This window comes from Pongo abelii, chromosome 6 (assembly GCF_028885655.2).
Source record: "Pongo abelii isolate AG06213 chromosome 6, NHGRI_mPonAbe1-v2.0_pri, whole genome shotgun sequence".
Classification (NCBI taxonomy): domain Eukaryota; kingdom Metazoa; phylum Chordata; class Mammalia; order Primates; family Hominidae; genus Pongo; species Pongo abelii.
The window spans coordinates 112055190-112080904 of record NC_071991.2 but is presented as its reverse complement, the minus strand read 5'-3'; the positions used below and the strand labels follow the sequence as shown (position 1 = coordinate 112080904).

Genomic DNA, 25715 nt, shown 5'->3' with positions numbered 1-25715 from the left:
AAAAAAAGTACCTGATGAAGCGCAGGCTTCTTTGTCTTCAGGTCTTCAGACACTCACAGTTACAGACATGTTAAAACATCTTGCCAACCCACAGACTCAATTATGGCTGGTTCGAACCTTACCTCTGTATAAGCAATGGATCATGTCTTAGCAGTGTTTTTGCTATCCTGGTTAGAGAAGACGCCCTTAGTGTTCTTAATCAAACACTAGAAAATTTGTAAATATTTTATTCCATTATCTGAACCAAAAAAATGTTATTCCAGTTGTTGATAAAATTTATATGCAGTACAAAAATCACAACCACAAGCACCACGTACCCAGACATATAAAACATTGTCAAAGTGGGCATGATTAGCTGCTTTGAGAATTTTAGTTACGATTATTTTGCCACTTGTTTGCTCATTTGCCTTTGGAAGAACAGGCATAGAAGATGAGGATTTAACAAAAATGTGAAGCATTACAATCATAAAACTGAGAAAAGCCTTGTACTATGGTCTGAATGTCACCTCTCCAAAACTCAGATGTTGAAATGTCATGGACAATGTGATGATATTAAGAGGTAAGTCCTTCAAGAGGTGATTTAGCCATGAGGGCTTTTCCCGCATTAATGAGATTAAGGCCATTATAAAAGAGTCTTCATGCAGTTTTTGATCTCTTGCCCTTCTGCTTTCCACCATGTGAGAACACAGTGCTCCTCCCTTTCCAAGGATGCAGCAACAAGGCATCATCTTAGAAGCAGAGAATGGTCATCTCCAGACAACCTAACCTGCCAGCACCTTGATCTTGCTCTTCCCAGCCTCCAGAACTGAGAGAAAATAAACTTCTGATCTTTATCAAATACCCAGTCTCAGGTGTTTTATTTATTTATTTATTTTAGAGACAGGGTCTCACTCTGTCACCCAGGCTGGAATATAGTGGGACAATCATAGCTCACTGTAACCTCAAACTCCTGGGCTCAGATGATCCTCCCACTTCAGCCTCCTGAGTAGTTAAGACTACAAGTGCATGCCACTGTGCCCAGGTAGATTTTTTTTCTTTTTTGTAGAGATGAGATCTTGCTATGTAGCCCAGGCTGGTCTTGAACTCCTGGTCTCAAGTAATCCTCCCCAGTGGCCCTCTCAAACCGCTGGGATTATAGATATGAGCCAACCTGACCAAACTTTAGTCTCAGGTATTTTGTTATAGCAGCACAAATAGACTAAGACACCTAGCCACTAAATCTCTCCACTCTTATTGCTTTATAAAAAATCATTTCCATCCATTTTTATTTGCACAATAAATCATGCCGCCTATTCAAGGCCTACTGTTCTGACATATGGGCCTCCTGAAATTCAGGTGCTATTTCTGTTCACCACAACTGTTTCTGCCACTGCCCCACTCTGCACATCAGGTTTTAGGTGTTTCCTCAACAAGAGATCACATATTCTATAGAGCAAGAGATCTATCCTGAGAGTAAAGCAGGTGCTGTAAAAAGAGACTCACAGAATCTTGGAACTGAACTTAATTTTTAAAATTATCTAATCCAAACCCTTCATTCCACGGAAAAAGCAGGCCCATAGAAACTCAAGTACCCCAGCAAGCTGGTGGCAGAATTGAGAATGTTTTTCCTTTTAATTTGCCATCTACCAGTTCAATGGATTTTTTTGTTTTGTTTTGGTTTTGGTTTTTATTACAGCACATTGCCAGAGAATAAACATAACTTCAAAACTGAAAGTCAGAAGAAACACAAAATTTTAGGGCACAACCTTAAATGGTAACAAATTGTGAAGCTATCGAACTTTGAGAAAAATATGGACAATCAAATTTTAATCTAGATTCAAGCAATCACAATAAAACAAACCTACAATTGTCTAAATTCTATACTCTTACAATGAAGATATGGATAAGACTTTGCAAAATGTTTATATATTTAAATTTGTATTTTATGCTCTTCATGTCCCCAACCCAATCTGGAACATATTTTGTGATAAAAGCAGATTACACAGATTACAAGGGACTTCCCTTATCCAGAGCTCTGTGGTAGGCCATAAGTGTGAATGTGAGCATGAGAGAAGAAGAGAAAGAAAAAGTAAAAGAGGGAGGGAAGGTGGAGAATAAAAGAGAAGGGAGAGAAAGAGGAAGAGTAAAACTATATCTCATTCATATACTGGTGATTTTCTTCCTCCTTCATATGTTACTTATGAAGCTGCATTCCTACATTACAAATAAATTCAGACATGGTATTAAAGGCAAGCAATAATAAAAAAATTTATAAACATTCCATAAGCTATTTCAAGTTAGGATTGATATGCAAATGTTACCATTCTTTAATACAAAAATAAGTAAATATCAAATGGAAAATAAGAGGTTAGGGACATAATAAGTGAATTCAAATGTATAAAACAAGTACATTTCAATTGCATTCAATTATTTCACCCAATCACCTAGAAGTGAAGATCCTCTAAAGAAAATTGCATTGCTTTCCCAACTCCTTAGAGAGCCAGTTTAGTTAACAGCCTACCTATGCTTCGGAGATGACCATGCAGCTTACATGTCAAACTCATTTTAAAGTGTCAATCAAGTCCCTTTCAATCTAATTAGTTTGGAAAGTAGTGTCACTGACCTGGAACTATGCAGACCATTTATTATCATATCATTTGATCAACCTAACACTTTATCTCAGTTGAGTTTGAGACACCTGTAGCCAAAATGCAATATCCTTTCTCCCACTCATTACTGGTAATTCTCAATACAATTTCCTATTTACAACCCAATTTGTCTCTATGAATAAGCATGACCAACTTCACAGAGGCATTCCACAGAATTTCTCTTACTTAAGATTTCATAGCAAAATAGAAAGGAAAGGGGAATAAGGAGAAATATATGTATATCAGATACATATAACAGATTCAAGACTTTAGACATCCAATAACTGCTAAAAGGGGAAAGGAGGAAAACCAGAGAACCATGGATACGTGGAAAGAAATTCGGATCCTTAAATATGGGAGGAGATTTTTATTTTTTAAATATAATACAATGAATCATGTAAAGGGAGTCTGTTTTAATTGTCACCATGTGCAATTTGTTTGATTAACAAAGAACTTTCTCAGGTTCATAGTATTTAACCTGCTTTTAACCCAGCCAAGGGCAGGATGAGATAGAACTGAAGAGGTAATGACTAGTTCCCCAGGGGACAGAGAACACAGCCAAGTGTCTCTAAAGGAGGAGCTGAAGACCAGACCACAGTGAGGCTGAAATGGGATGGGAGAGGAGATGGTTGCGGTGCTGGCCAACATGGCGGCTGGAAGATGCTGGTCAGTCAAGCAACAGAAATCACCTGGCCTATTCCCTGGCAAAAACATGAAAATTACCTAATCTTCCATTTTAGCTTTGTCTATTTAAGAACTGATTTGCAAGACAAAAATACAAGCAGGTAATCTTATCTCTGAACTACAGAATAACATATTGCATCAGGGAGGGATAAAAATACACACACACACTCATGTATGCCATCAAAATGTTGTATTTATATTTTTAAATGTGGCATTAAAAAAAGAAGTATAGCAGTTATATTTAAAGTAATGACTATTCACTCTAGAAGACGATTATCTAAAAGCAGGATGTCAGCTGCCACTGCTTCCTTTTCTATCTTGTGCTTTCCTTTGGGAAAGTTAATCTGCATTTTACCAAAATTCCTGTTTGTCTGAAGGATAAGCAAGATTCTTCAATTATATTTGCTTGATCAAATAATTACCAGGAAATATTATTTTACATCTGGTCAAATAAAATCTACATATATCTCCAACTTACCTTCAGGTGAAGAGCCTGTCTTTTGGGAAAAGACAGCATTTACTTTGCTCTTCTTACTGATATCGCTGTTTACAGACAAGCTGGACTGAATTTTTCTATGCATTTTTTGAGAAACAGGTGCTGAAAGTTTGCGATTATCTGCGGATCCGTGTTTGGCCCCATGGTGAATTCCATTTCCATTGCTCAGACCTGTGTGGCCGTTCTTTATCTTGCCTATTTCCTCATCACTCGGCACCTGTGCTGAAGTCTGAAGCTGAGGCAAGCGCTGAGGTTGGGCTAAATTAAAAACAGGAAAAAGTCAGCCAGTTAAAGAAAAGGAAATTAATATTTTAAAATAATGAAAATACATTCAGTAACAGAGATTTGGGGTTTTATCCATGATACCAATACTGAAGCGGCAACAAAGAAAAGAAAGAAAAATACTAACATAGACATAGAGAAAGTATAATTTACTAAAATGGAACATGGGAATGGGGTCATCAAAAGTGGGTTTGCATGAGGATATAAAAAGTAGACAAGAGAAATACTGTTTTGGGTAGTTTTAAAGAAAATTTAAGTTACAAATCTGAAAAGGTAATTTAAGACTCATTCAGAGAATGTTGATTATTTTCTATATGCTGAGCCCTCTTTGTGCATAGACACAACAGTGTTATCTCAATACTACTACTACTAACAAACTACTCAATTGTCTTTTCAAATAAAAGGAAAGAAATGATAAGTTCTGGTATTCAAAGCTGGACAATACAAAGAAAAGTACAGTGTTTTTTTAAAAAATCCCATTGTGAATCCTGCAGAAGAAAATCTTTTCTATATTTATTCTTTAATTTGATGTTTAAATAAACCAGTTATGAAAAATTAGGAATACAAGATAATTTCTTTAATAAAACATATCTACCAAAATTAAATGTCAGGACTTTAGAAGTATGTCAAATGCCCACCCTTACGTGACTTATGCAATATTATGCAGGAGATCACAGTACAAGCAATAAACAAGACAAATTTAATAGGTCTGACTTCTAGACAGGAATAAACAAAATTTTTGAGATGTGCACAGATTTGAATGTTCTGGGGAACATTCAAATATATAGTATATATATAATCTAAGTTTAAGACTATAAATACTGAAAGTCTAAAAATGTAGCAAGATTGATACACAACCATATAAAATCAACAATGCTCCTGTAAGCAAACAGTATAACCAATTAACAAATAAACAAGAAAAATAACTCTTCACAATAGCAAAAAAAGAAAGAACAAGCCAACGAACAAACAAAAGACACTATACGTATCTTGGAATTAAACCAGAAAAAAATGGGCAGAGGTTTTATGGCAAAAATTACAAAACAGTACTGAAAGGCATAGAAGAAACCCAAATAAGTGGAGAGACTACAAATATGTTAATTATGTTAATTCTCCCCGATTTATTATTTAATGCCATTTCCATAACATTTCCAACAGGCTTGTTTATGGAATTTGACAAGCTGATCCAAAAATGTATATGGAAGAGTAATCAAGAAAGACCAAGGAAATTTTTAGAAGAAAAAGAGGGTTGTAGGATTTGACGTATGAGATATTTCTATCACAGCACCTAAAGCAGTACAGCATTGGACCAGGCATAGACATACAAGCCAATGAAGCTTATGAAATTATTGAGCCCCAAATATGGGACTCATATATTAATATAAGGTAGACATGCACACACCTACATATTTGGGTACAATATAATTAATATGCATAATTATTTTATTATATCATTAATATAATAATATTAACACAAATATTAATGTTTATAATCAATATAATCTAATATAATTATGTTGATTATATAAATATATAATACATATATAATATTTATGATATATAAAATATATAAATAAAATATAATTATATAAATGTTAATATTTATACAATTAATATTTGGGTATAGTATACTTAATATAATATAATTAGTACATGCAAATTCCAAATGTATTAAATGCCTATATATAAAAAACAAAACTTTTTATTTAAAGTGTAAATAGAGGAGACTGTTTTAATAGCATAAGCACAAACAAATATGATTTTTTAGACAATGAATCATAAAACAAATGTGAATATTCGCCTGTTGTGTTGTGTTGTCTAGCATTTCTGGTCACACTCATGGAGTTAGGTAAATTCCTCTGCTACATCCCTAGGCTACTCTGGAGCTAGAGGACAAGGATGTTATCTAAGTTCTGCCAAACAGAAGTATGGCTTGCATTTGGAAGTGATCAATGCAAGCTGTTAGCCACACCAGGGTGGTGGAGCCTCTCAACACAGGGAGTGAAGAGGTATTTGTTGATTTTAGCAGTGAGGGACAACTTATGGTGTCCCTCACCTCCTAGCAAAACAGTGGCCCAGTGCTACAGCAGTGGGATTTTCAACAGAAAAGCCCTACTGAATGGATGGACATGATCCTTGTCTGTATAACTCTGGGAGCATCTATGTGCTGCTAATAAATTTATTTTCTATTTAAACTAGCCAAGATTTTTGCAGCTAAAAGCCCTGATGCCCCCCAAAAGTTATCTGTTTACATTGATTAAGTATTAAAATCATCATCTTCATTATATACATTTTAAGCAAAGCTATATATCACAGCTTTTCAGCCAAAACACCAGCAACAACAAAAAACATTCATTGTGAAAATTTTACTGTGCTATACTTTCCTGGAATTTCAAAACCTAAAACTTACTGTTTTAATTAGTCTTTTTTTCTGTTCATGATTATGAGCAATTATGAAATGTAAATTACATAAGACTACGAAGTACTGTTCCACTTGGAAAAGTATTGCATTTAAGGCTGTAACAGTTATACATGGGGTTGATAAATGTGCTAAAGAAGACTTATTATCTTTGGGGACTACATAAGACTTGAAGCATTTTTCAGAAAAAAAAAGACAGTTTGCATCTGAGTAAGTCTTTAGTAAGCCATTGTTTACTTCAATTCTTGTTCATACATCCTATGTATTGTGAAGGAAAAACAACTTAACATATCAAAATATTCTACTCATTTATTAGCATATTTTTAGAAAAATGATGGATTTTTTTACTTAAATGCACACTTTCATACCAAGTCTATTAGCATTAATACCTGATTTATAAAAATTAATATAGAACATCCTGTTACAGTTTTTCAGTTCTTTAGTGATAAAGAGGAATAATAGTCTAAAAGTAAACATCTGTTTAGCAGTTACATATGCCCTTTTCATAACTAAAATCTACAAAGCATCTGTAAAAGGAGATCTATTTCTTATGGGTGTGCAATGGTTTGATTTAGAGATGAATTTGCTGCTTCTGTTACTTCTTGTATCAACTAGAATGACATTCTAATGACCACTATTGAACATAAAGCTAGTTATGCATATGTATTTAAAAAGATGCCAAAAAAGACAGTTAAACCTAATTTGGTTTTTCCTCTGGAAAACCACTTTTTCCTCTGGAAAGAATAATTCAAGCAATCTGAGAGCTTGATTGAGTTGAAATGTCATTGACCAAAGCTGGGGAGACTCCTTGTCAATCAAAAACATCCTGTCATATTTCATAATTCAAAATAAATTTAGAATTACTATGTAATAAATATTTTTAGTAAATAAAAATAAAAGTGGTAAAAGACACTTGTATCCTGGCTACCAAATTCTAAAATGGACATATTTGACCTTTTTCTGCTATCAAAATTGACTATTTGCAAATTACTAGGTATGACTGGAGTGATATTCTCACGCATCCTTAATGGTTTATCTGCATTTCAATCTTCAAAATGATATACATTTCTGTTGGCAGATAAATAATAGTACGTTATTTTTGTTTCACTGTCACCTAATTATTTTCACTGTAGTTTGGATTATGATCAGATAACCAAGTATTATCCCTTTACTCTAGTTTTTTTACATTAAAATATTTCTTAGTTGAATGACTTTGCCAGATGTGTGCATTATATAAGTCAAATCAAAACTGGATAAGCCTTAAATACATTAGCTATCTCAACAGAAATTAAATTTAACTTTATTGATAATTATTTATGGGTATGACTTGAATCTTATGGTAAAATTACAGTTAAAGCCAAGTTGGAAACATGATTTTATTTTCAAATAAAGAACAAAAATGCCTGACTGATTAAACCACAACAACTTGGCTTTAAACAGATTTCCTTCCTTATTGTGTCAAAGTTGTGTATGGCTTTAAAAAAAAAAAAAGCACACTAATATGGAAACGACACAATGCTTCTTAAAACACAAGTGATGCCTAGGGACCCTCGCTCTCCCTTTAATGATCCACTGCTCTCATTCAGCTGTCTTTCTTTTTTCAAATCTTTACATATGTGACAGCTCTCAAAAGTAGACCATAGACCATCTGGCATTTTTCAGAGGTGTAACTTGTGCAAATTCAGCTCTATTGGGAGCGCACTGCTATCTTCTGCCTGCGTTATAAAGGGACAATAGAATGTAGAACTTATGAGTTGTTTTGAATTATTCATTTTTTTGCCTGTATATTCAAGAAATTTTACAAACTCTGCATTTTGTACTACATAATCACATGCGTTAAAGGTACAAAGAAACTTTTTGACACCTCTTTTCTACAGAAAGCTGGCATTTTGTTTGATATGTGAACATTCAGCATCTGTTATATCATTCTGAACAGCATGGGTGCTTCTACAAAAGACCCCATTTTAAATTTACTCCATAATACTAGCAAAAAAAAAGTATTCTTGATATTCAGTAATGAATGCAATACACATCAAAATTTCAAATACCACTTATAAGGACATTCAGCATCTTCAAACCTGGGTAGCATTGGTCACCGGCTTAGCATATGCGTAAAGTTTTTTTTTAATCATTGCTGACACAATACAGCATGATTGTAATTTTAATATCCATGATGAATAGTTACAAGTGTCTTAAGAAATACTGCGCTTTCTAGGTTCAAATGTTTTCAACCAGGAAGGAAACCAATAGAATTAGGTCTAGTGATTTTCAATAATAATAAAAAATATGGGAGTAAATGAGTCAATAGCATGAACTTCTTTTGACAATTTTTTTAAAAAACTGGTGATATTGTAGCTAGTAATAACTATACTTGAAACCACAGCTGCTGGAGTAGCAATATAAAGCAACATTTTGCTATAGCGTATAATCTATTATCATGTGCAAATCATCTTCAGCCACTGGTCTCTTTACGCAAGTCAGATTTAATAAAATTACAAAAGAATTCTCATGCTATTCAGTTTAAATGGTTGTTGTACACATAAAAAATCAAAATTAAATGCTCAGGATGTAAAATTTTCAGTAACAAAATGATTGATGTAGAATATGGAGGGGGAAAATGACTTGGTGTAAATCTAAATGACTTTTCCCAGGGATGGCAACAAAGCTTTTACTGGTGCCCAGGACTTTACTACTCCATGGTCACAATGGGACAAATACACACACAGATAGTAGAAGATATATAAATATATAATATGCATATATATGCAATTATATGCATATATACAACAACTTTAAAAGGAAGATGAAAAGTTACTTCAATATCAACTAATATGATAAAAACTATCTTACATTTTTATTGCTATATAATGTGAATTTAGGCTAAAATCAACTAAAATAAACATCCTAATATCCAACTCTTTTCATCAACTTGATCCAAATCTTCCTCAATATGGAGACCCTACATGGACCCTATATCCCAATACTGACATAGTCTAGAAGCTTCTGGCACTTTCTGTATCTGTTTCTTTAGTTCCCCGGCAAGGGCCTTCTAATCTTTTATTTATTTATCTCTTGAGCTTCTGGACTCTTTTAAGACATCATATTTTCCATCTTTATTTTATTTGATGTATATATTTAACATACTGAAATACATTTTGGAATCCTGACATTTTTTGGAACATTGATCAATTTAAGGATCCCAGTCAAATTCTGTAACTACCTGGCTGGGAACTCGCAAAGGAGGCAATTGTTTTATGATTATATCACATCTTACAGAATTTCTAACATTAGTTCGGTTTTAACGATTGCAAAATAAATCTCCAGATGACAACAGGAAGTACAACTACCCCCATCCCCAAAGAAAGGATAAAACTTTAGAAGTTGTTTAGAGAGGCAATAATTTTTCTGCATTTCATTAAGAACATTTAGAGAGTACTTAGATTTAAATAATGCCTGGAGTAAGAGATTCTTCTCCAAATTAATTTTCCCAATTGTCCTGAGTACGTGCTAGTCCCATTTCTCAGCTTTCCCTTGCAGTTAGGTTCAGGTATGTATCTATGTTCTCTCTAAAGGAATGAGAGCAGGAATTATTTCTGCCACTTTTAGGATTGGGCCTTAAAACCCGGGTGTGCCCTCTCTATACTTTCTTTTTTGCAGTTGGCAGCAAACCAGTTTTGACCACAGCTGAGTGAAATATCTTAAGAGATGTTCCAGAGACCAAACAAAAAGAATCTGTATGGCAGCAGGGAGGGGAGCCTCTCACTGACCTGGAATGCTCATTTCCTACTGTTCCATAAGGAATTAACTTTTATCCTATTTAAACTACAGAATTAATGATGAGACTCTATAAAACATTAATAGCTTCTATCAAGGCCTATTAACAACTATGTACTGTGAATATATACATATATATACACATATATTCACATATATATACACACATATTCATATATATATATATACACACACGATACATAAACTGCCCTTAGCCCAAATGACTTAAAATATGCCAAATTTCACAAGAAGGAAATGTTTAAAGGATGATCGGCTAAAAATATAAACAATCTATTAATAACATATAAACAATCTCTTAATAGTATTAGAAAGAATGCTACTAAATCCACAGCTACAGTGGATCTTAGAAAGTAGACAATCTGAGCCAGGTGCAGAGCCCAGCGCTTTGAGAGGCTGAGGTCGGAGGATCACTTGAGCCCAGGAGTTCGAGACCAGCCAGAGCAACATAGTGAAACTCTGTTCCTACAAAAAAATAAAAAATTAACCAGGTGTGATGGCACATGCCTGTATCCCAGCTACACGGGAGGCTACAGTGGGAGGATGGCTTGAGCCCAGGAGGGCAAGGTTATAGTGAACCATGATCAGGCCACTGCACTCCAGCCTGAGTGACAGACGGAGATCCTGTCTCAAGAAAAAAATAAAAAAAAAAAAGGAGAGAAAAAGAAAAAGAAAGTTGACAATCTTTAGAATGCAACGTCTAATTATTAATAAGGTATAATAATGATATCATGTAGTTTTGCAGAAAAAGTATCCATCCCACCTTACTTTGCCATTTGAATACCATTATATAAAATTTTCTCAAATTTCCACCCTAATCATGGCTAGGAGGATATCAGATAGGGTGACCCAACAATCCCAGTTTACTCAGGTCTAAGAGGGTGGTGGAGTGGGGTGGGGCTTCCTGGGATGAAGAATTTTTAGTTTTAAACCAGGTCTGTCCCCAGCAATCTGGGATGAGTTGATCACCTTTGTATCAGGAGTAATGTATGTGTAACTGCTAACAGCTTTCCTCAAACAAGATACTGGCAAAAATAAATAGTGGTAAGCATGTAGATTTTGAACAAGACAAACCGGGGTTTGAATGCTAGAGTCAGTATTTCCCGTTTCTGTGGTCTTACAAAAGTTACTTCACCCCTTACCCTAAACATTCCCTCTCTCCCCCACATTAGGACTTCACATGCGAATGAGAGAAATGACAGATCCTCCTATGTACGGGGAGGCCTAGCTTCCCAGCCTCTAACCCTTGTTTTTCCATTTCCTTATCCTCCTCTACATAATTTTCCCCATTTATTCCTGAATTACTATTTGTCTTTTGTTTTTTTATTCTGTGTTATTGGCTTTTCTTTTTCTGTAAATCAGCCCACAACCTTTTTGCAAATAAACATTTTTCAAGTTAATATATACAAACATTTTCTTTCATTTTTCAGAAAAACTATGATGTGATAGAAAAGTAAATCCAAATATAAGGTTTTAAAGAGAATAATCAGCATTTTCTTTTAAGATCTGCATGTATTACTAAAACATCCCCAGATAGTAAACCAATGAAGAAAAAAAAATCCACTATATTTTATCCAAGTATAGCTTTTCTCTAATGCTTATTATCCAGAGAAATTAACTAGAAATTATGATGTACAAAAGCTAGCCTGATGTAAAGCCAAATTTGTCATTCATTTGAGGATAAAAGCATAAAAGCAAGCAATAGAGGCCACAAAGCATGCAAGAAGACCTCCCATTAAGAAGCAGGAAGCACTCTCAGGTTTCAACTCAATGAATACATTGACAAACTTAGATAGATGCAGAACGCTTTTCCGATAGAGGTCCCAGACCCAGCCCTGCATTTGGATCCCTTTACTCTCCTCTGTGTGATTCAGGCTCTCTGATAAAACAAGGATATATATCAAAAAGTTTGAAACCAAGAACTCTGACCTAATATAAACACCTGTATCAGAAGTAGATTGTTGAAATGTGAAGTTAGCTAAGTAAAAGGCAAGAATGGGAACAATGAGATCACTCCACCCTAACCTGAAAAATCAGCAGTTAATATTAAAGAGCAGCTCATCAGTTCTTGAAATGTGTATACTAAGACTGGATCTTCACCACACTCTGCAGAAAACTGCCCATGTATTGGTATGTTAGACTTTTTATGGCCTTCGGAAGTTCCTGCAACAAAACAATAAACATCATTCTAACTAGTTGAAGTAAAAGCCAACTAGAAAAAGTAGACGGCTTTATTAAAAGCTGTTTTTTACCTACAGGTGATACAGGCATAGCCAGCAACGTGCAAATAAATTTGTTATTGTGTAAACTCAAAAAAGTCCTCTCCTCTGTAGAGACACATTTCAAAAAGTCATGCTTGCTGTGGTTCAAGCGCTGGTGAGTAGAGAAAGAACTGAAGTTCAGCCCCCACTTGCCTTTATGCCATTCACACATGTACAAACTAAGGAACAGCCTTGGTAGCCAGGGATCTGGGACCACTAAAGTTATGATAATCATATACATGTTAGCTGAATTTCAGCAGCCAAGTTACTTGTTTGAATTTAGTACGCTGACTAAAGTGCTGGAAATATTAGGGAGGAGATTGAACTGTTGAAGACTGAAACTCCAGGCTCATCCAAGTGCCTTCCCCACTCACTGCCTTTAAGTCATTCAGATCATTCATTCACAAGGAGTAAATCCTGGGGAAAGCGCAGCAACCCAGGTCAAGCCTCACCACTTGCAGAAGTAGAGCTAGTGACAGGAAGCTATTAAATTGATACAAAAGGCGATATGGATAGTCCAGAGCCCAAAAACGAAAGTGGTGAAGCAAGGGACCAGAGTCAAAGATCATTATTTCACACAGATTTGGAGCCAGTGACCAGAAAATGAAATCCTCTACTGCCACCTCCAAAAAAATAAGATAGATAAGCAATCAACAAAAATAATAAAGAAACTGTATTGCTAGAAACATCCCCAGCCTAGCAAATAAAGGCTTATGACTGTTCCACCCTAAGGGAATCTGAATCCAAGTCCTTTTTTGCCAACAAAAAAAGAACAGCTAAGGCCTCTGCAAGGGAATCCTCCCTGAACCCCTTCTCAGAGATGGCTATGAAGGTCCCCAAACAAGGGGAATCTTCTTAACAGATAATCCTTCAGTAAACAAATCTACTGGGACAGAACCCAGACCAAGGTGAGGGAAGAAACTCAACAACAAGATGCTTATGACAGTCCCTGGCCATATTATCTTCTGTAGCAGCCCTAATCAGGGAAAAATGGTGCATTCCCTAGACCAGCACTGTACTTCAAAGTTTACACTGTGGCTATCCTACATTCTGCCTATCCAGAGGTGTTTTAAGCCATATGTTGCAGGATCATGAAGGGCTACTTCCAAATTTGATTTAGGACAGATTTCTGAATTACTTCAGAGGAGGAACAAACATCACCTAGAGGTCTGTGGAATAACATGACACTACCTCTAGATGCTTCATCTGGATGTTACTTTGATTTGTTTCTCGTTAGGGAGAGAAGTACATATACGTTTGTGTGAGGGATCATTGGATCTCATTAAGTAGAAACATTGTGACATTATCTGCATGTTTATACACACATAAGTGTGTGCTGATCAGCCAAAAACAAGACCATAGTAGATAACTGCTCTTGGCCTATCCAATATCACCCCTTTCTTCTGGTAGCAGCATAGATACTGCATCTGGGACCTCAATTTACTGACGTGATCCCTTCACAAAAATAAAGTATTTTTAATAAAATACATTTTGTACACAGAGTTCAACAATACTGGGCATTTGCTGACTTGCCTTGATTATATAGAGTTCCTTCAGTACAAGATCCTATATTCTTAGAATTCCATCAACCATATCAGACACATATATGCTGACAAAGAGCCTTGTACGATGTTCAGCACCCAGTGGACACCAAGTGAAAATTAACTGATGATGATGAATTATACTAGCTTTTAAGCTGTCATTTGATCCCAGCATATAACAACCTTCCTGAATAAATCAAGCAACAGTTTGGTATTCAATACCATTATAAACTTCATCCTTCACCTTCATGAGTCTGGGGAATTGCTGTAAAAGCATAATATGAGGATGGTGGAAGTGTAGCAAGGATTCAAGAAATTCACTCTGTTGTAACTAGGGAATTAAAGATTCAGTTACAGATATCATACTATGTGTAGAGAAATGCATCAAAAATACTAGTTAAGTAACCTTTTTGAAAACAGCGTCAGAAAAGTCAAAGTCAAATTTTGTAACTGAAAGTTTTTTCCTCCTTGTAATAAAAGCAAACCCAACTTAATATACAAGTGAAACTTGTATCTCCTTGAGATTAGGGCAGTGGGAATGCAAATGAAGTTCCAGTTATGAGATATGGAATTACGTAGAGGAACATACAGATTGCTAACTGAGCATTTACAAAATTAAATTTATTTCTGGTAGTTTACACAAGGCAAATCAGAAGAAAATCAATACTATTATTATACCTTTCCAAAACTTTAATAGTAGTGCTCATAGCCCTCAAAGTTCATTGGTGAGTAGTTGTTACTAGGAGGGCTTCCAGAAATTCCCTTAAAATGCACTGAGAAAAGGAAATCTTTGTGCTTTAATTCTAATAACAGTTCTCATTATAGATGACCCTCTGTCTGACATAATTTGCTAATTTAGGACTGCAAGCAAAGTTCTAAGAATTGACTTAGGAAAAAAACTGAGATGGTGCTAATTATCTTGTCCAACCCATATAGAAAATCCTGGTGAGTTTCTTCCATAAAGAAGTAATGAACAAGCTGCTTATCCCACATAATCGAACAACAATATTCAGATAAATCGTGCAACAAAAGTTTCCAAACTTGCAGAAGTAGATTCACATATACAAATTTTAAATTCTTTTTTATATGTGAAAGCTAGCTTAAACATAATGGAAATTTCTAGCACATAAATGAATAAGTAAAAATGACACTATTTTCTCATTATTCTCATTTGCTTTCTCCTGAGATTAAAATCTTGCCCATGCTTTAATTTTTTGGAGCATGATTTGGGGGGTATGAATTTTAGATTTTGTCTTCATCCAACTAGCAAGACAATTTTAAACTCCCTGGGAATAAAATGTTACTTAACACATAAGCATCTGCAAATGGCACAGAGGGACAAACTCATTAACCACATTTCAAGATTAACACGATTGAGGCTGGGCACAGTGGCTCACGCCTGTAATCCCAGCACTTTGGGAGGCTGAGGCAGGAGGATCCCTTGAGCCCACAAGTTTTTCACCAGCCTAGGCAACATAGCAAGACCCCGTCTTTTAAAAAAAACTCGGTGTGGTGGCATGTGTCTGTGGTATCAGCTACTTGAGAGGCTAAGGTGTTAGAATCACTTGAGACTGGGAAGTCTAGGCTACAGTAAGCTGAGATTGCACCACTCCAGCCTGGGCAACAAAGAGAGACTCCATCAAAAAAAAAAAAAAGAAAAGAAAAGAAAGAAAAAAAGAAAAGAAATAAAAGATTAACGTGATTGAGACCATTTACACAGATGTTTTTCCTCTAATTGTGCCATTAAAACCCACTAAATCTCTCAAGGTAACTTTGGCTGCAAACTGACTTAAATACATTATTATAAAATATTTGTGTTTTTTTTTCTTTTTATTATTATTATTATTATTATTATTATTATTATTATTATACTTTAGGCTCTATGGTACATGTGCACAACGTGCAGGTAAGTTACATATGTATACATGTGCCATGCTGGTGCACTGCACCCACCAACTCGTCATCTAGCATTAGGTATATCTCCCAGTGCTATCCCTCCCCCCTCCCCCCACCCCACAACAGTCCCCGAAGTGTGATGTTCCCCTTCCTGTGTCCATGTGTTCCCATTGTTCAGTTCCCACCTATGAGTGAGAATATGCGGTGTTTGGTTTTTTGTTCTTGAGATAGTTTACTGAGAATGATGATTTCCAATTTCATCCATGTCCCTACAAAGGACGTGAACTCATCACTTTTTATGGCTGCATAGTACTCCATGGTGTATATGTGCCACATTTTCTTAATCCAGTCTATCATTGTTGGACATTTGGGTTGGTTCCAAGTCTTTGCTATTGTGAATAATGCCGCAATAAATATACGTGTGCATGTGTCTTTATAGCAGCATGATTTATAGTCCTTTGGGTATATACCCAGTAATGGGATGGCTGGGTCGAATGGAATTTCTAGTTCTAGATCCCTGAGGAATCGCCACACTGACTTCCACAAGGGTTGAACTAGTTTACAGTCCCACCAACAGTGTAAGAGTGTTCCTATTTCTCCACATCCTCTCCAGCAGCTGTTGTTTCCTGACTTTTGAATGATTGCCATTCTAACTGGTGTGAGATGGTATCACAAAAATCAATTCAAGATGGATTAAAGACTTAAATGTTAGACCTAAAACCATAAAAACCCTAGAAGAAAACCTAGGCAATACCATTCAGGACATAGGCATGGGCAAGGACTTCATGTCTAAAACACCAAAAGCAATGGCAACAAAAGCCAAAATTGACAAATGGGATCTAATTAAACTAAAGAGCTTCTGCACAGCAAAGGAAACTACCATCAGAGTGAACAGGCAACCTACAAAATGGGAGAAAATTTTCGCAACCTACTCATCTGACAAAGGGCTAATATCCAGAATCTACAATGAACTCCAACAAATTTACAAGAAAAAAACAAACAACCCCATCAAAAAATATTTGTTTTATATACTGTGGTGCCAGGCACCATTCTTGGAATAAGGGATATTATAAAGAATAAATGTATAAAGACCTGGCCCTCATATAACTTACAAATATTTATCATCTTATATAACAGAAAATCTGAAAATAGGGCAGCTCTACTATTATTCATTTCACAGCTTTATATCATGAAAGACAAAGGTTCCATATGTTTACAGTCATCTCCAGCATGTCAAATTTCTCATCTGACTGTTGCCCTCATAGCTGAGTCTATGATGCAGCTTCAGGCATTTCATCAAAGAATGACATCAAGCCTTGAAAAAAGGGGGCATTCTCCCTTAATGTCTTTTTCTAAAAATATTTAAAAACCCTTTTCCAGAAACCCTCCAGGAGATGTCTTCTCACATCTCATTGGTCAGCACTGAGTCACAGGCTGACCCCCAAACCAATCACTTGCAAGGGGAACAGGATGACCATGACTGACTGAAACTAATCAGAATCTTTTCACCTGACTTTTGTACATCTGAACAAAATCTGTAATCTCTTAAGAAAGATGCAAATGTTCAGAGAGCAACAAGCAATTTCAACTGCATCAACACTTTTTAAAAATTTAAACAAAGAAAAGTATTGGGAATAATATATAACACCCAGAAGTTTACCAGAATTTTTAAAATTTGAACTTTTTACACATTTGTTTTAAGTAGATATATTTATTTTTTTAAAAAAAGATCCAATATGCTTTTTTGAATGACTGAATATTAGCACCTTCATCCCTTAACATCACTAAGAAGCTAAACTCTGTCCATTAACAATCTCCTAGAATAGTCTGTCCTCCATATTGTCCTATCACTACTAACTATGCTTCCCAGATACAACTTCTACATACACTCTACAGGCCTAACCCTGCCCTGTGGCATCAAAATCTTCCAGGGAGTGGAACCCAGAAACAATATTTGAAAAAAGCTTTCAGGTAATCCTGATATACAACCAGATTTTAAACTATTGCTCTAGTATAAACTGTTATTCTGTAAATATTATTTTTTCTTTTATTATAGTGTTTAGTGACACAAACAACCTGCTCTTTTCGATATATTGTTGGTGGGAGCTGTAGTCATGTGACTGTGAGTTGTAAAATTCCAAGATGATGCCTTCCACTAGTACTCATCAGCCTGAAGTGCAGGTTGGTGCTTCAAAAATGTTATCTTGGTGATTTTGTCTTGAAGATAGAAAAAATAACCATATTAAAATGACATCACCCAGTTTGGTGGTGTTTTTTCCTTTCGCTTTTTTTTGTTTCCTGACTAGGACATCAGAGTGAGCACAATGAACACAGACTCTCCCAGTCATTAAATCAGAAGTAACAACAGGCTCACAATTTCAGCACAGCCAAGCCCAGTGGCACTCACAAATCATTCTTTACCTTTGGGAATTTACTTTGATAATATAAAACACTAACTATTATCTTTGACATTATGAAGAACTAATTTTGCTACAAAAAAATAAATAATATACCCTACCAAAACTAAATTTATTTTCTAAATTTGCTCAAAAGATTGCTTTCATTAATAAAATTCTGAAATTAAACAATGCTTATCTTCAATGACAATGACATCTGGCAAATATGTGAAACACTAAAGTAACTTTAAAGAAATCTAGAGAATTGGATTTTAAACATTCTCTCTAGAAACAGCATCCTTTTGACATACTGTACATATATGGAAAATTATAACCTGAAGCAACACTGTATGGCGGTGTGTTATTCTATTTTGCATATGATACATTTTAACCAAAGTACTCTTCTAGGGGAAAACAAAAGCAAAACTAAGAAATAGTGTCAGAATATAACTATAAAATGTAAGAAAAAATGAAATAACAAAGTAGGAAAAGATAACAACCAAATGAGAGATAAAGAAAATATTACTTATTCTCATACAATAAACTTTTATTGAGCACCTAATAATATCCAGAAGACTCTGTGCTAGTTAATAGATGTCAGAGAGGGAATACATCTCGAAAACTCTCCCTGATTACAAAACTGGCCCATCCCTGCTCATCCCCCGACACCTGTCACTAACTGAATCAGTAGCCTTTGCTGTGTGCCTTGCACACAAGTATCTCTCAAATGTCAACTGTGTTCCATAATCCATCCTTTCCCCTCTGTCTTCCTGGTCAACATCAGTTTAAGTCCTCATCATGTCTTATCTAGATTATCTTGGTCTCCTAACCTGAACTCTGGGAGTCCAGATTTTTCTCTTCCAGCCCATCTTCCATTTCACTACCAAAAATACATTTCTAAAAAATAAAACCAAAAACAAAACTTGTTTACATTATTGTCCTAGATGAAGCAGTATTTACCTATCTCCAGGATAAAATCACAACTCAGTAGCCTCTTCCAAACCCTTCACAGTATTGCTCCAAACTCCTATGCAATTGTTTTCCTTATTTTCCCACACTCTAGCTACACTGAATTTCTCCTGATTCCCAAACTTATCACAATCTTTTCATGCCTCTAGGCCTTGCACCTACTAGTCCTCTCCTTGGAATGCCCTTCACTACCTCTTACTCTTATATCAGCACCTAGGTGAAATGTCATCTACTATCTGCCTTTGCTAAATTGTTCCCCTGGGAACCTTGTGGCTCCCTCCTCTGCCTCTAGAGCAAAATTTGTTTAAAGATCTGTCCTCTCCACCAAACTGTATGCTTTTCCATAACAAGAAACATTCCACTCCTTCATTCATATAGTCACTCAACAAACATTTATTAAATGACACATGGAAGCCCACATACATACAGTGCTATTCTTCTGATCCAGCACTGAGAACAGTGACCACATAGAAAAATGACATCAAGGGGCCAGGCATGGTGGCTCACGCCTGTAATCCCAGTACTTTGGGAGGCCAAGGCAGGCTGATCATGAGGTCACGAGTTCGAGACCAGCCTGGCCAATATGGGGAAACCCTGTTTCTACTAAAAATACAAAAACTAGCTGGGCATGGTGGCGGGTGCCTGTAATCCCAACTACTCAGGAGGCTGAGGCACGAGAATTGCTTGAACCCGGGAGGCAGAGGTTGCAGTGAGCCGAGATCATGCCATGGCACTCCAGCCTGGACGACAGAGTGAGATTCTGTTGGAAGGGAAAGGAAGGGAAGGGAGGGGAAGGGAAGGGAAGGGAAGGGGAGGGGAGGAGAAGGGAGGGGAGGGCATCAAGGAAGAATAGAAACAAACAATAATGTTCTTCTGCAGCTCCCCATTTCAATTGTTTAAATAAAATCTTAATAAGTACATATTGCTTACCTAGAAAAGCAAATTAAGAAAAATAATGCAATTGCCTTTCCCTGTACTTCCCTGATATAACACTTCTTCTACTTAACCCTGATGATTTTTAAAACCTGTAGCAAGTGTCTGCCTCTTTCAAACCCCTATAAACCATCCCATGCACATAATTCATAAGGCCAATTATTATTTCTAATTCAAATTAGCTGGAAAAATGACAATGTCAAATGTATTCATCACCATAGACCTCACATTAATTTCATCAATAGTTAGAAAAATATAACTCTGTATTCCAACAGTAGACAAAAACCATGAATAATACATGGAGCTAATAAAAAAATAGAACAATAAAAAGATTTCAGCACTTGAAGAAAAACAGGAAGTTGAACTACCCATTATATATAAAATTATGTTTTATTTATGTTATGCATTCTTTTACCAGACATTTAACTAGAAAGTACCAGACACAGTGCTAAGATGAGTTAAATAAAGGTAAACAAAAATACACTAAACATCTAAGTAAACAAAGCCCAGCACAGTAGCTCACACCTGTAATCCCAGCACTTTGGAAGGCCAAGGTGGAGGATCAGTTGAGGCCATGAATTCAAGACCAGCTTGGGCAACATAACAAGACCCCATCTCTACAAAAACAATAAAATTATCCAGGCATGGTGGCATGTGCCTGTACTCTTAGCTACTTAGGAGGCTGAGGCTGGTAGATGGCTGGAGCCCAGGAGGTTGAGGCTGCAGTGAGCTATGATTGTGCCACTGCACTCCAGTCTAGGTGACAGGCTGACACGTCTTACCTCAAAAACAAACAAATAATAGATACACAATTTTAAATTATGGTAACTAGTATAAAAGTACTACTGGCAGAGAGAATATCAAGGGGAATTTTTTAGTTTGGATAGCAAGGAATGGCATTTCAACAAAGATCTGAAGGGGAAGGGCCCCCACAAAGACAAGGAGCAACAGGGTCTCAGACCAGACTAACAACACCTGCAAAGCCCTGAAGCCGAACAAGGCTCAGCACATTTGCTGAACTGATGGAAAGCCAGTGTGGCTAGAGAATACACACACTGTCCCCTGGATGTATATTTATTGCCTAATTCAAATTATAAACATTAACAAATATATTAGAAAAATCACAGAATGTACTTCCATAAACCATTCCCAGCAATAGTCTTCCAAATATTGTGCTTATTTACCATATAAGCCATTATCATCATAAATTATTCATTTATAAGATGACTCTCAGTATAACTGACCAGAAATTGGCTTAAATATTTACTGCAAACTAAGACACTCCCAATAAAAGGTTCTTTGAAGTTACATAAAGGGCCATCAACTGTATAGAAATGTAAAATACAACCACAATTTGGAATATTAGAAAACACTTACAGAAATTTTATACTACAATTACTTTCCAAGAAAGAAACACATACATTCATTTCTCTGAAATATACAAACTTATTTATATTGAAATTGAATGAAAATTGTTCTTAGGCTAGAAAGAATAGTATGAATGATCTGATGCTCTTTAATAATGAAATGAATAGTTGTGAGGGAATCATGTTGCCATTCTTATGAATCTGCTCAGATTTTAGAAATGACACTATCACTCTGATTTGTATCTAACTTCATATTTTTGTCTAATTTCGTAAATCTGGTTCCTTTACTCGGTTAAAACACATAATTCTCTAGCAGTAGTTCTCAACCTTTTACCAACTCCACAGAGTTTATCTGAGCACTGCACATCCTCTAGTAATATCCTGTGTGGTTCAAAAAAAACAGACTCTTCCTCCAGAGATTCTTGTCTCCTGCCTTATGCACTTCACTGGAGAATCATAATTCTAATACTGGAAACATGGATGGTTAGAATGATGACCAAGGGCAGTTTTTATCATAAAGGCAAACCCTTATGGGAGAACAAAATGGGCAACTTGACGGTGAATTAAATGTCTATATATCTGGGAACTTAAAAACTCCCATTAATTTCAAGTAATTACTTTCCATTAATACAGCCTTTCAAATCCCATATCATGGTTTACAAATTGCAAGTTGTTACTACATATTCTCGTTGATTATCAAAGATCATTTTCAAAAGTTATAGCTCCGGCTCTGCCACTATCTGAGTATTCTTGGGCAGACTATTTACTTCTCTGCTTCAATTTGTCCATTGAGAAACACAGAGGTTGAACACACTGATCTCTGATCACCTTCCCTGTCTTTAAATTACAAGAGTATAGATCCCTGATTTATTGTCAACATGTAGAAAAACAATGCATATATGACATGATATCTAGAAAAAAATCTGGAAAGAATCAACGTAAGGACCCACTTCATTATGCCTTGCAATTCAGAATCTAAGTCATCTAAATAATATTTATCAACATCATTATTAAAATTTTCTTCTTTTTCTAGAGAAACAAGTAACAGAGGGTGGAAGGTATGATATCTTCAATAGAAACATTCAGTTAGAGTGAAATTAACCTGCAGGAGTGACATGGTTTGGATTTGTATCCCTGCCCAAATCTCACGTCAAATTGTAATCTCCAATGTTGTAGGAGAGGGTCTAATAGGAGGTGATAGGATCGTGGGGGCAAATTTCCCCCTTGCTATTCTCATGATAGTGAGTTCTCATGAGATCTTCTTGTTTAAAAGTATGTAGCACCTCCTCCTTTGCTCTGTTCCTCATGCTCCAGTCATGTAAGATGTGCCTGCTTCCCCTTCACCTTCCACCATGACTATGAGTTTTCTGAGGCCTCCCCAGCCGTGCTTTCTGTACAGCATGCATATGCACAAGAAAACTATACCTCTTTTCTTTATAAATTACCCAGGTTCAGGTATTTTCTTATAGCAGTGTAAGAATGGACTCATATAAGGAGTATATGAGTGACATATATGAGAAAAGTGATTGAGCCCTTTTCTGTCTACCTACAGCCAACGATTATTAACTATACTAGTGTCATAATCCCCTCTGCTTTCAGCCTGGTGTCAGGAGCTCAGGGCTGCTACTAGTGGCAATGGCAACCAGGAGGAGGTAAGATTAAATCTCTTCCTTTCTTCGCTTTGAGTTAAAGAACTAGGGAATAAAAGAGAATATGAAAACTAACATGTTCTCTAATTCACAATCTCTGGTTCATGGCCAACATTGATCAAGAGAGAAAGAGGTTAGGACTGTTCATGTGTTGCGGGGGGAAAGGATTGTGTCTCATCCTTTCGGTAGTCGATTTCACTGAGCACCCTGTGTTTAGTATGACACTCCCATGCTTGCTCTGCTATGCCTAGTGCCCAGAGCGGGCAGGGGTCGTGCGGAGGAAACCTTATATTCTAAATCTTGCACACTCTTCTTCTCAGGTCTAAATTTCATCTCATCTTCCAAGAGCCTTGGGTCCTCCAAATCTTGAGCCTTTTGGGGTAGTACTGTGTTTTGTGTCATATTGACATTTACGTTCCAGATTTTCAGAACCATAAAATTAGTTATTATTTCTCCATCCACTTGCCGTCTTGAAGAAATGTCTTCACTTATTTGATCCACTATTGTTTCCTTGTCTGTGCATCTCTTTAAACGTATACCTTTTTAAAATGTGTTACTAATTTACTATCATTTAAGTGGGATTTCAAAAATCATAGAATATACATATTGAATCTGCATGTTGAACAAAATATGTTTTATTTCCTAAGAGGCAAACAAAAAACTCCAGAAATTTTGGCAAAATGTTAATACTTATTAAATCTGAGTGTCTGGGAGACTGGTGCTTATAATGTTCTTGTGCATATTTTTCTGATTGAGATCTTTCATTATATTTAAAAGTGAAAATTAGTTTTGAAATAAAAGGGGTCTATTCAGTGCAGTGGCTCATCTCCTAATATGTAGAAATCCCTTTTGATATGTGTTTGCGGGGTTTTTTAATACTATATTTAAAAAAGGCCACTGTACACCTACTGGACTCTTTCCCACTTACTCTTGGATAATCAGTGGCAGGATCCAGGGGTCAAGCTCTACTTTTCTCCCTGGTTCTCTGCTTAGCATCTCTGGATCAGCCTGAAAACTCATTAAGGAAGAGGTTCTATGCTTTCCACGGCATAACTCACAATGGCCCTGTACTTCTTCTTTAACTAAGTGCTGGTTATTCTCATCACTCTGTGTAACTCATATCCATCTAGAGACTTTGAGACTTAACAAAATATTTCCATTTTGATTTTCATATTTGACCCTTCACCAACCCCGTGAGGTAGTGAGGAAAGGGATTTTCTCCAAGTACATTTCAAAGACGCAAAAGTTAAAGCTAAAAGACAAAGTGACTCACCCAGTGTCCCACAGTGAATGAGTTTTAGTGAGGATTAGTATCCGAATCACAGAGCTCCACACCTCACCTTCTCTAGGTGCATATAGTCTTTCACTATACACTGGAGTTATGTGCTGCCTGCACCTTTACAATGTCTAACTAAGTGCCTCACTCCTATTAAATAGGAAGTGGCTGATAAGAAAGGTACACTTTTAACAATTCTTTTATTTTCACTTTTCCTCCAGTTGCATCATCATCATCATTATTATTATTATTATTATTATTATTATTAGTCTATTTAGAATGTGGGAGTCAAGATAATTAGCTTACCACAGGTGTATCTTCCATTATTTTTTTTTAAAGCACCATTCTATGTTTGTATCTATAGTCACTGACGCCTCCACTTATTCCAAAGTCTTCCTACACAATCATTATGTGTGTGAAATTTCAGCAGTTATTTCCCAAGGCACACGAGAGTGGACTGCAATAGGCCTGACTAACTGGAAACCCTCTAAGTTGAAATTAAGTTATCTGAATAATGAAACTTCTTTATGGCATTTTCCAAAAGACTAAGTTTTTAATGTTGTATGCCAAAACACTATCATGCAGATATGTGAAAAGTGGAGATGCACATGATAATGAGCCTGTCTTCCACGAGAACTTTCACAAATATTTTCACATTTGTATTAATGTACAAAGATGTGAAAATGACACTACATCTTCAATTAAGAGGAAGAATAAAACCATCCCCAAATGATTTAATGTCTTATTTGCTCTCTGAGAAATACTATTCTAGGACTATAAACCACCCATTTTTCAATTCACTGTAATTTAGTGTTTCATACACTAAAATGGACACTAAAATCTGTCATTATTACTGACCAGGCTATGATCACACCTACTCAGTCATACCAGAGCTGTAGATTCTGACTCTGAGAGCTTAGTTATCTAATTTTGTTTTTTAGGCTCAAGAAGTAATAGTTGGTCTTGTGTTTGTTCATTTTTAGTAAAAAGAAAAATTAAATTCAGAAAATGAACACTCCCACACATTTGTGCTTTTTGCACATTAAGTATGTACTCTGTGAACTGTATCATTTAAATATTTTTACTTTAACACTGTAGATGTCATAACATAAACAAACAAAATTGAA

The 25715-nt window shown here is 35.9% G+C and overlaps 1 protein-coding gene across 1 annotated transcript in view; it reads right to left on the bottom strand.

Moving 5' to 3' along the window:
• The window catches only part of MDFIC (MyoD family inhibitor domain containing), a 99364-nt gene that overhangs the window by 37229 nt on the left and 36420 nt on the right, over positions 1–25715 (bottom strand). The window contains exon 4 of the mRNA XM_063726147.1: positions 3790–4065. Within this exon, the coding sequence (XP_063582217.1) occupies positions 3790–4065 (276 nt within the window). The remainder of the gene's footprint in view (positions 1–3789; positions 4066–25715) is intronic.